The sequence below is a fragment of the Atractosteus spatula genome, chromosome 6 (genome assembly GCF_055471065.1).
Source record: "Atractosteus spatula isolate fAtrSpa1 chromosome 6, fAtrSpa1.hap1, whole genome shotgun sequence".
NCBI lineage: Eukaryota > Metazoa > Chordata > Actinopteri > Semionotiformes > Lepisosteidae > Atractosteus > Atractosteus spatula.
Window position 1 is genome coordinate 15,179,833 of NC_142711.1, and position 12,042 is coordinate 15,191,874.

The 12,042-nt window shown below is 39.5% G+C and overlaps 1 protein-coding gene across 1 annotated transcript in view; it reads left to right on the plus strand.

Moving 5' to 3' along the window:
• LOC148832033 (uncharacterized) overlaps window positions 1-5,435 on the plus strand; it is a 112,695-nt gene extending 107,260 nt beyond the window's left edge. Inside the window, exons 23-30 of the mRNA XM_088919114.1 lie at window positions 194-333; window positions 1,969-2,032; window positions 2,382-2,539; window positions 3,718-3,839; window positions 4,412-4,473; window positions 4,680-4,780; window positions 4,960-5,117; window positions 5,325-5,435. Of these exons, the coding sequence (XP_088775240.1) occupies window positions 194-333; window positions 1,969-2,032; window positions 2,382-2,539; window positions 3,718-3,839; window positions 4,412-4,473; window positions 4,680-4,780; window positions 4,960-5,117; window positions 5,325-5,435 (916 nt within the window). The remainder of the gene's footprint in view (window positions 1-193; window positions 334-1,968; window positions 2,033-2,381; window positions 2,540-3,717; window positions 3,840-4,411; window positions 4,474-4,679; window positions 4,781-4,959; window positions 5,118-5,324) is intronic.
• Window positions 5,436-12,042: the final 6,607 nt, after the last annotated feature.

A 12,042-nucleotide genomic window follows, 5' to 3' on the forward strand; every position in this document is an offset into this window, starting at 1 on the left:
CCTATTTAATGCAGTACCCACTTGAGTTAATACCATAACACTTGTGTCACAATCTCTCTGTGGAACTTCAAACATATTTTATACTAAAATGTAGACGTAGACCCCAACATCAACCAAAAACATTGTTTTATTAAGTGTAAGAGTACCCAGCAAGAGAAACAAGAACAAGCACCGTTACTCTGTCTTTTTACAGAACTGAGAACAATCAGATCCAGGCTGAAATGATATACAGCTTCAACACTGGAGACATCAAGAGCCCAAGCAAACTACTGAAGGAGCTTCTGAACATCACTGGATCAGTCAAGGACATCACAGCCACTCTGACCATCAGTGGTAGGAACAAGGGCAACCAGACTTATGCAGTATTCAGATTCAGGCATTTAGAATTGTTCAGTAACTTAGAATTGTGTTCCTCTGTATTATTTTGTCATATTTTAGGCATAGTTTGGTTTTCCACAGGTAGTACTTAATTCAGCAAATGGCCTAGGTTTTGGCTAGTCACTGAGCACAACTGACTAATTCCCATTGAAGTTATTGTCTTCAGAGACTGGGTGTTGTAGGCTACTCATGAGACAGTGACTCTTTTTTCCTTTATCAGTGTCACGATCGTCATCCCTCCTCTTAAGGGTGCTCCATCCCTTTCGTATTTTAGTTTATGACGTGCACCTGCCCCCTGTTTTGCCTGTTATTATTTAAGCCTGGCGCTCCCACTATTCCTGGCTCAGCATTGGAAGATGGACGCCCTGAAGCCCGCCTACCAGTGGGTCCAGGAGAGACCCGATGGCATAGGCTTCATTACAGCATCCCGACCATCTGAGTCTGGGGCTCGGAGCGCCTGGCCTCATTATCCTGTTTTTATCTTCCTGGTTCCCTGTTCCTGTTCTGGATCCCATTCTGGATTTTAACCTTGTCTGTCTTGGATGGATCACCCGGCACCTGGAACCTGGAATGCGCCCTGGTTTCCCTTTTAGGACTGTTTGGACTTGTTCGCCATGCTACCACATTTCTGGATATCTGGCATTGCGTACTTTGCATGATTATTTCCATTTTTACATTAGATTTCTCCTGGTCCTACAGTTTTCTTACATTACTCAAAGACCTATGGTCTGTGTTTGCTTAAATGCTCCAAGCCTTACCTTTCTTACCTTCTCAGTGTTACCTTTCTCAGTGGCTTTGCACTCAACTGACATCGATCTGTGTGCTCTCAGTTCTGCTTCATGTCCTTTCCCTGTGGCAGATCACACCATGAGACTGCCATGGCCCTCTTTGGATTAAGCAACTTTGTGATTAAGATGGATTTGACTAAAGATCCAAGATTTTGAGTAATATTTTGGGGCTCAGCAGGACCTTGGAGTTGTAGCAGCTCTGGTCACTGTTTTTTGTAGATGTAATCAATATTTTATTGCTCTCTTCTCTTTACCGATCAGCCTTTGTTCAGGGGAATTATAGACAATTAGAGGGTAATTAGAGTGAAGTCTAATTAAGTCAGTCTATATTTAGTCTCTATTAAGTCATATTATTATTGTACTTTAAGAATACATGACGGTTCCCAAATGAGAGGAGAAGCATGCTCATTTCTGAGACATTTTACTTCATCCTTTGTCAGTTGCAATACAAAAAAATGATTAAGTAATAATTACATTCTGGAAAAATAAGCATGAGAATAACGTCAAGCAACAACCCTGCATTAAATAATTGAATGTGATCATTAAAAATTTCAGTCCCATTGCAATGTTTGAAAGACTATGGGCGTTCCTTCTTAACTCAATTAATGGATCTGTGTATTATATAGGTGGTGAATTAAGTGCCTTTTCTCTCTCTATATATTATACTAGGGGCTCTTGTAATATAACTACTATATAAATTCAATTAATTATTATAGCTGTTTTTGTTCTTATTATAGACAACCTTCTGTAAGAAAAACTTGTCCAAACAAGTTTTTCATGTGACTTTTCTTTTCCAATTCAGGTCATCCAGTGACAACGCTTACAGTTCCCACTACAATACCAACAGTATCACCACCCCTTAAAAGGCAAGTCTTAATATTCGTCCAACATCTCATCTTCAGGTTAATCTTGAGGTTTGATCCATTAATCTTACAAAAAGGACACAAATGCTTGTGGTAACTCAAAGTAATAATCTGATTATTTGGCCTTATGCCGAATTGCATGTGCCAGTGAAAGGAGGTCCCTTCTGGTGGACAAGTTGATGATTTCAAAATCCCCAGAAACAAAGTCACTTGATGGTGGCGATTAACTTGTTGTGAGAGTTGTCTTGTAACTGAAGCAGCAGAAGGAGAAGAGTGATTAAGGGAATGATTGTCGTCCCTCCTCAGTGTTGTGTTGTCTTAGACAACTAAAATATCTCTTTGGTCTTTGCAGAAATGGCAGGGCACTTCTGTTCATCAGACTGGAGTTCAACACCACAAAGCCAGCTCCTCCTGAGGAAGTGGTTCTGAAAATGGCCAATGAATTGTTTCTGGTGCCCTTCAAGTCAGAGAGAACCTATCGAGTGTCAGTCAGAAACATCTCTTATGAGAGTAAGTCAGTTATAACAGTAACCATTCCTTCAGAATACTCTTTTTTACCCAACATCCATGATCCATGAAATCCCAGCTGCTTCACAACAAACCCTAGATTGCACTTTACATCTGCTCAATGGAGCACAAAGAAGCACAGCAACACAGTCAGTCAGTAACTGCAGACATCCTTCTCCTCTTCCTTATGCACAGATGGGACTGAAGTAACTAGCGGCAGCTGTGGTCTCCCTGTTAAACCATAGCTGATGTCCTGTCACAGTGATCATGAGATTAAAAATGACACTCAGTTATATTCAGTCAGTAGTTCTTGACATCCTTTTACTTCGCCTCACGTAACAGGTAGGATTAAGCTAACTGCAGATGTTGTCACAACTTTTTCTCATGAAATGATGAGATGAGTTGGTTTGTGTGACAGGCCTACCCTCCTCAGGACAAACATAGACAAACTTTAATGGAAAAAATACAGTGACTCAGAATTTATTCAAGTCAATTTGCACACACACACAAAATCAGACAACCTAACATCCACTATCCCCATGAATCCATTTCTATAACAAAGAGAAAGTGAAACTCATGTGAGAATGTGACTCTCACCTTTCACTAATTATCTAAGTAAATAGCTATTTCACCCCTTGTGAATCAATGTACAAGTGACCTGAATAATATCTAGTGGCAGGTTGGCTGAAATGAACATGCTCACTGCTGACTGCCTACTGCAGTCTGTTATGATCCTAAGAAGTTTTCTGTAAGACATTGTGGAAATGTTTGTCTCCTGCTGTAACATTCCTGTTGAGAGAATGTCTGCCTGTGTTTTTCCCCTGTTGCAGTAGCTTATTTTCCTCACTTGTGACCATACTTGTCTAAGATGAAATGTCACCTTGTGATATAGTCCTACTGTAGTTTTAATAATTTAATAATAATTCCTTACACTTACTGTATATAGCGCTTTTCTGGATACTCAACTCAAAACACTTTACAGGTAATAAGGACTCCCCTCCACCACCACCAATGTGCAGCCCCACCTGGATGATCCGATGTCAGCCATAGTGCTCCAGTACGCTCACCACACATCAGTTATCAGTGGGGAGGAGAACACAGTGATGAAGCCAATTCACAGATAGGAATTATTAGGAGACCAAATTGGTTTTTATGTTCCCTCTCCTTTTCTTTCTTTTCAGGGATGAGTGAATATTCATTTGCCATTATTCTGGGCTTCAATTTGAGCAGTCTGCCTGTTACAGAAAGCTTTGAATTCACAAATGGAACGTACACTGAAATTGAAAGCGTTGTCAATTCCTTGGTGAGACTCTTACACTTAGGAACTCAAGAACATCACAAGAACTGTGATAAATGCTGTCTAATGGGCATTTTAGTACTAGAGATTTAATAGGTATTGCCTAACACTGGTGAATATGATTTTAAATTATCATAAAATGTGTGCTTTTGTACATTAAGGAGGGAAATCAGTAGTTTGATAAATCTAGATTTTCCCAAAGTTTATCGGTGAATCCCAATGTTACTGCATGTTACAAGTCTAGGATTACAGTGAGGTTTGGTCTTGGTGGATCGATTTTGTCTAAGGTCAGATTGAGTTTTACTTTCCAGTCACACCTTTGTTAAATGGATAAAAAGCATAAACTTCATCTGACCCTTTTGTTTCTGCATTAATATATATATGTACACTGTAGATATACAGAAAAAAAACATAACATAAACATTATTTCATTCCACATTCTTGTAATTATATACTAAAGGAATATAGCTGTCACAAGGGACAACAGCTTACATTGCCCCTTGTACTTTCTGGCTGCATTTATGTTCGCAATAGGTAGTTCCCATGGTCATTTGGCTCTTTGTTCTATTCTTTTTCAGCTAAATCAAATCCTTGGAAAACCAGATTCCAGCGTGTTCACGTTCCCTCCTACAAAATTCACGTGAGTCAATTTAAAATACTCTTCTCTCCATCCTTATCCAGCTCCAAATCCAAATGTACATGCAATGACATCTGTGCAAAACCAAGACTTCATCATTGTTAAAATCATCATCAACCATAACTTACAGCAAAATCATTTTTATACACATCTAAAGCTTCAGAGAGCCTCTAGAGAGTCACCTGATCAGACTTCCTCTGTTTCCACAGCAATATGAGTAGTGTGATTTATGCCAATGTGGTGTACAGATTTGAAGAAGGAGACATCAAGATTCCCAGTAATTTCCTGGCCGAGATTCTCAAAATCAGTGGTATGGTCAAATTATTTTACCTGTTCACAATATTATTTTATTGATTATTTTTAAAAGATATACTGGCACTGATGTGTTGTACTTAGTCCAGTCAGTGACAGAGTCCAGTAAGAATGAATAAGCAACTGCACTAAGAGCAGTGAGATCCTCAATACGCTGTTCTTTGTTTTCACATGCAGGTGATCTGACTACAACAGGAGCTCCCAGTCCTTCTGTCCTCCTAATCTCATTAGCATCCACCACAGCCAGTAAAGGGGGTTTCCCAGGCTGGGCCCTGGCTATCATCATCCCCTGTGGGATTGCAATCCTCCTCTTGCCCCTCTGGATCCTTCTGTGTGTAAGTAAAGTGAGATATGTGAGTGTATACTATGTCTGTATAACAGTGTGTGCTGTTTCAGTAAGCAGTTCTTGTCTCTGTATTACAGTGTGTCAGTGATCAGTGCTTGTCTATATATTACAGTGTGTGCTGTGTCAGTGAGCTGTGCTTGTCTCTGTATTACAGTGTGTGCTGTGTCAGTGAACAGTATTTGTCTCTATATTACAGTGTCTGCAATGTCGCCGCTGTGCTGCTTGCAGACGGAGATGGCGTCGAAGACAATCTTACCAAGTGCAGTACCAACAGGAAATGTTCCAAGAGGCAACTTCACTTTTCTAAGAGTGAAGTTTAAGTAGTACAAAAAAGCATGTCTTCATTTTCTATATAAAATGGAACACAGTCATTTTCAATCCCAATTATACTCACCACCCAGCCTGTCTGTATTAGGAAAAGATTATTTTATTTTTTATATATATATACAGTAGATGTTACTTTTTTTGTGAAGTGATTGAATTTCACTTATTTTGGTTCAACTGATTCTTTGTCAATCCCAGGATTCAGAAGCTGTCCTCTTCTCCCTCCTAGCACAATACTGCAAAACTGCAGCTCCCATTTAAAGGAGAGGATTGCACCACTCAAAAAAAATGTAAAAAATCAAATCCTAACATAGTGTTACAGTACTAGAGGACCCACCACTGACTTCACAGCCTTAAACAGTTCTGCCATCAGAACTATATTTCCCATAATCCTTTGTTGACAGAGGAGGTGTGTGTCCCGAGGGACTCCACCCCTCAGAGTCCCATAATCGCTAAAAAAGCCTTTTACAGACTGTTAACACTTGATATAGCAAAACAAATCTGTTGTGAAATGTTACTCATTCTACGTACTGAACAGTGAAATTAAAGAGAGAGAATCTGATCTGATAATCACCTAAGAAAATGAATGAATTAACAGTAAGATGTATTTATTTCTAGGCCCAAATGGATTGAGATTTTAATTGAGAATTGATCAGTTGTTTATTAGAGTCTCATGTTCGGCTGTGAGTTTCCAGCAACATGGCTAGACAGCTCAACAGTACGGGTTACTTACAGTATCATTATCGTTTTTTTTCATTATGCACTGTTCACCTACTTGAATCTCTGAATGGAGAGTGGAAGTGTTTCTCTTTCATAGGGGGAAGTCTTTCATAATGGGCACTTTGTATTTCTATGCAATTAACTTATTCAAAAATAATTAGTTCTCTAAAATGCTGAACCTGTGCGGAGGCAAGTTTTTACAGCAGATTGTTTTCCGCTCTTCTCAGGATTGTGCTTGATGTGTGCGTGAGAGAGAATGAGAATCAGGCACACAGAGAGCAGAGGAGAGTTCTGAGAGATGTAACTTTGGGCTGTCGGGTCTCTTCAGGACAGGACACTGTTCAACAGGGGCTGGTGTCCCTAGCACTTCCTTCCACTTGGAAACTAAGTCATTAAACAGGTTTTCATGAGGAGTAACGAGATCCAAGAATCAGGTGAATTGCAAATGTGTATTGAGTATTTTAAGCACAGGTTTAGGCTTAACTTGGCTGAGGACCTGGCTCCCTGGCTACAGGATGAAGAGACTCGAACCCCTGTTCAGACAGAGGAGTTAAACAAGATGCATCTGCAAAGCTGAGAGGGTGGAGGAAAGATGCACGAGACAATATGCAAAACAGAGGAGTTTGCATGATTCATATATAGCTTATGCAGATAATTAATGTGATTTAGAACAGTTGTGTGAAATTTGCTTATTTGCCAATATGCCTCCTGAACTTCAGTTCAAAACGTCTGTCTCCTGTGTTGACTCTGCTCCTCATTGTGCCCTGTATTGCGATCACATGAGAAATAATATTCATGGACCTGAAGGGTGGTGCCCAGGAATTTCAGAAGGAAACATCATCCTGTGTGTCTGAGAGAGTGTGTGAATTAATCTTGCCTTTGTCTAATTTAGTTTATCCAGCATAATTATAATTTATATAAATATTATATTTTCATAAAGGCAAATTATCTTCAATAAAAAAATATAACTAATGCAATACCACCATGTTCTGTCTTTCTTTTTGCTGCTACAGTAAGACTTAAAAGTTTAATTTATTTAAAAAGAACAGGAATGGGATGCAATCACTACCTGACAATGACTGAGAGGTTTGATTGAGCAGATGTTACATTAAAGTAGCAGGATGACGTACAATAATTTGAAAGGGAAAAGTCAGAATGTTGATATTACCGCTGGTTAACGTCTAATTTCAGTTTAATCTTTCTTAGATTAAAAAATACTGTACCTCTTGGAATGCAGCACTAGTTTGTGTTCTAACTTCATGCTGGAATGCTTCACTCATGAAAATCAAACTAATATAGCCTGAGCCCAGTTTGTGACAGCAGGTGCTGTAGGCCACAGACATACAGCTTCAGTCCTTGAGAGTGTACTGCATTGGACATCTTTATCCCCACACCTCCCTGGTCACTCATTACATTCAGTTGGTTCTCCTCAATGTGTTTCTGTTTCCCTGTGGTCTCTGCTTGCTCTCATACTGTAAGTTTTAGATGTAACTGTGGTTTGTGTCTGTTTTCTGAATTATGTCTGTTGCTGAGCTTCAGGAGAAGTTGATTTTTATAGTGCTACCCTTGTCCTGTGCAATATTACTAGCTCCCACCGTGGTTGAGAGAGACCGTTTCGTTCAAACTAAGATTGAAACAGCATAACAGAAACGGGTGAAAGAATATCAATATGATCAGGTCCAGTCTATTATGACTTAAGAACATAAGATGCTTTAGAAATGCACTTAGCATAAATAAAATAATCATAGTAATAATTAGTAAAAACAATCTAAAACAAAATTGTGAGGAAAGCCAAAACATTAAAATGACTACATGAGGACACACAGGTTATTTTACAACACATCCTGACTTACATTCAAAAACGCTTTCCACAATAATGAAGACAGGATGCTGCATTAAGTGATATTGGTTGACCAGTAGGTGGCACATTTCACTCTAGACAATAATTTCCAAACCTGTTCGTCTTTATGGTGACCTGAAATACTGAGCTGTAGGAGTCGTTGAACTTCAGAGAGTCCATTACAGATCTCGGGGCACTGATTTTAATTGTAGGGGTGTTACCCCAGTGTACTGACTAAATCCCATTCTGTGCTTTAATAATCTGGTATATCTGAATGTTCCCTTTTATTCCATTGAACTACGGTGCAATGGAATTGCTGCACTACAGTTTTGGATAAAGTAGGTTTCTTCCTATATGTAATGAGGTTTGAAAGACTTTGGAAAGAAAAGAGCTACAGTACATAAATGCCAGGAATCACCATTAACAAATATTGTCAATAGTTATCTGTTAAGGTGAGGCCCAATGGTGGTACAGTTAGTGCTGCTGCTTTAGAGTCCAATCTGGCACCTTCTGTGTGGAGTTTGCATGTACTCTGTGTTCTAGGGCAGCTCCAGTTTTCACCACAGTTCAATGACACAATGCAGATTTTAACTGAGACTCTAAATCTTCCCCCTCCACCCTGTGTATGTGTGCGAGTCCTCTTGTGAGTCCCATCCAGGACACCAAAATGAATGCTAAAAATTGGCAAGTGAAAATGGAAGGGTGGCTTCTGCATTTCAATATAGTGTACAACAAAACATATTTTGCTATGCATGTAACTCTCTAAGTTATGTGCACCTATTTAAAAGTATTGCAGTGCGTAGAAGTGCTTGTGGGTAAGTCATGACCACGAGGTGGCGGTAAAACACCATTTATCAGAGTGCAAACAGCAAACAAGACCATAAAAAAACAGATAATTGATGGAGCTCAAATACTGTAACAACAAAGAAGGCAGCTTCCAGCAATCAATATTCTAACCTCTACATTACTGTATATCCATGCAAGACAGGATACACTCTGTACCAGACACCAGTCCATCACAGAGCACACACAGACACAAACACACACACGCATACCAGGGCCAGTTTTACCAAGAAACCGGTTAACTTGCCAGAATGTGAGGTAACCGCTGCACCTGGTGGAAACCCACGCAAACATGGGGTGAACATCCAGTACTGTGATTCGAACTCAAACCTGTTCAGTGACCCTGTTTGGTGGAGAGGACAGTGGCAGAGAATAGCTGGAGGTGTCATGAAGCAGCTGCTATTAAGCTGAGTTGCTGTGCGATGACTGGTCAAAGCCCAAGGGCAGTTCTCACAGCATTGCTTAAGCTCTTTGCTTAGAAGCAGTGAATGCCTAGATTAGTGAATTAAGAGAAAGAGATAAGTGAGGATCCCAGCCGAAACAGAGTGGGATGAGGATAGCGATCCGACGCTAAAAAAAATATTGCAAAAAGACAATAACAAAAATGTAAAGAAGATTATCAGGTAGGAAAAATAAATTCAGACCAAAGTGAATTGCCTCTGGGTCATTGTTTGGAGAAAACATTGAAAAACATTAATACTAGGGGCTTTAAGTGATGGAGCAACAACACAGATCAGGGTGAACTGTCTTAAATAAGGAGCCTTATATTAGACTGGTTGAAATCTAGACTGGGAGCTTGACTGAAAAAGTGTTGATCTGAGTGGAAGGCATCTGGTTTGAGTGACAGGTTGAGAGCTCGTGGGATTGTTGCTGTTGCCAGGGGGGACAACAGGGCAAGGGTCAGTCCCAGCCTAAGCGTGACAGGCTGCAGGTTTGCAGCTTCACCAAAGCAGAGGATTTTTTTTTTAGTTAAGGAAGAAGGTGCTGTTCACCAAGGGAGGGATAAGGAGAAAGGGACTGCAGGTTTATGCTGTGAAAAGAGAGTGAGCACTAAGGGGACCCCCTCTATTTCAGGGTACAGTTGGGGAGCTGCAGCTCAAGGTCATGGGGCAACAGCACAGTCCATAATTCCGGGAGGGAGCAGAACGCTACAATAGAAACTTTTACCCGCTGATAACAGCCCATGAATCGAACCCAGGCCCCAGCCCACCGTCGCACCCTACACAATGGCAAGGGGCAAGGTAGGGATGCAAATACACTACCTGTCCCTTCTTAGCAACCTAAGACCACAAAGTGCTGCAGTATTTTATGAAAAAAAAGTAATTTTACAATAAAAACACATCGGTTGGCTATTAATAGATTATAGCACATCCCGGCATTGTCCCTCTGAAGGAAACAATTGTACCAAATCCTGGTTTTTGTAACACATTTACACGCATCTTTGCACCGGCAAAAAAGAAATACTTAGAGGAAAACTGCAAGTTAATTTGAAATTTCAGGATTCAGATTGTTTCACTTTGAACTACCCTGACACTTCTAGGTGCGCCACGCCCAATACTGAATCCAGTAGCTAGAGCCTTCACATATTTTTTACATTCTTTAAGCACAACTCATGACAATAAATGGGATCTTGCATAACTCCAATTCCATTCTAATAACTACACAAGGCACCTTGCACAGACACACATATCTGGCCCCTTCTCAGTACCCCCTGGAGTTCTGTCCCAGCCCTGACTTTGGTAGCGATCAAAAAGTACAAGATGCCACAAGCAGAAATGCTGTCCAGTGCTCTGACATACTGCCCACTCCGATTTCCTTTTTTGTGAAATGCACTGTTGCTGACTAAAGGAGTGTTTCTTCTATAATACATGAACAGAAGTTTGGGAGGAAGTCAGGGTTCTAATCACTTAATTCTAATTTCTGTAAAATTGGTCTCCTGGAGTGAGTGTGTGCTCACTTGTGTTTGTGTGCGCCGTGCAATCGGGGCCGACCCTAGCTTTCTGGGGACCCTCCCAATCACAGTTTTGCACATATGGTACACTACTTTTATCAGCTCCCAGACCCAAACATATTTAACTATTAGAGCAATTGAATTAATTAATTATACAACTAGAAAACCTTTATTAAGCAGCTTTGAAGAGCACATAATAAATGACTTACAAACAAGAACACGAACAACTCATTTACAAAGATAACATGTATTTTAACATTGAATGAAATAACATGAAACGTGTATCTGTTAACGTCTAGTAAAACACCTCCAGTAGTCTATGTGTTTATCCTGAAAATGTGGCTTGATTACCGTTCGCTAGTTACATGGATATGACAGACTCAACACCAAATAAAGTACCGTATAAAAATGCATTATAACAGTGACTTGACTTGGCATTGAGATCAATTATCCTGTTTTGAGATCACTTATCTTGCTCTTCTTTTCTGTGCTTCCTTTTCTCAGGACCAGATGGGTACTATAGGTTCTTTCATGCATTTACAAGTTGCATCTACATTATTTTAATTTTAAACCATTACAACATACAGTACTGTAGTTTGCAAAGCAGGTAAAAGGTCACTTGTAATGCTTCACTACATGTTAGATGTAATGAAAGATTAATACAATTGATCATTAGAACATTTACTACTTTCCAAAAATAAAAGAACAGCTTGTGTAATCGGTGTAAAAAATGCTTTAAAGGAATATGGGAGCAACGATTTCAAAGCATACAGAAAAAGGTTATTTCAAAAGACCAGTTGCCTGTCAATTGCAATACAAACAATAGCACATTATATACAATAATTGTATAATACTGTCAATAAACATATAATAATCATCATATGCATGAGTACCTAATGATTAAATCCAAATGTAAACATTTTTTGCAGGATTTGCAGGAGACAGTTCAGTGTACAGCATATAAACATACAGTACTACATGCCTATATATATATTTAGGGTAAGAGTGAACATTTTACAGACTTATAATTGCAAGACAACAACAGAATATTTATTTATACAATTAGACTAATCACATAATGCAATATTAAGTAAGTCTGGAGTTTGTGTTTAAAGGAGTGGCATGTACTGTACAAGGCAGTATAGTATGTCTGGTATTCTCCTACAGCTTGTGCGTACGGTATGTCTCACTGTGTGTCATTAGAGCATTCTGCATTGTCATTTATTCTCTGACTAA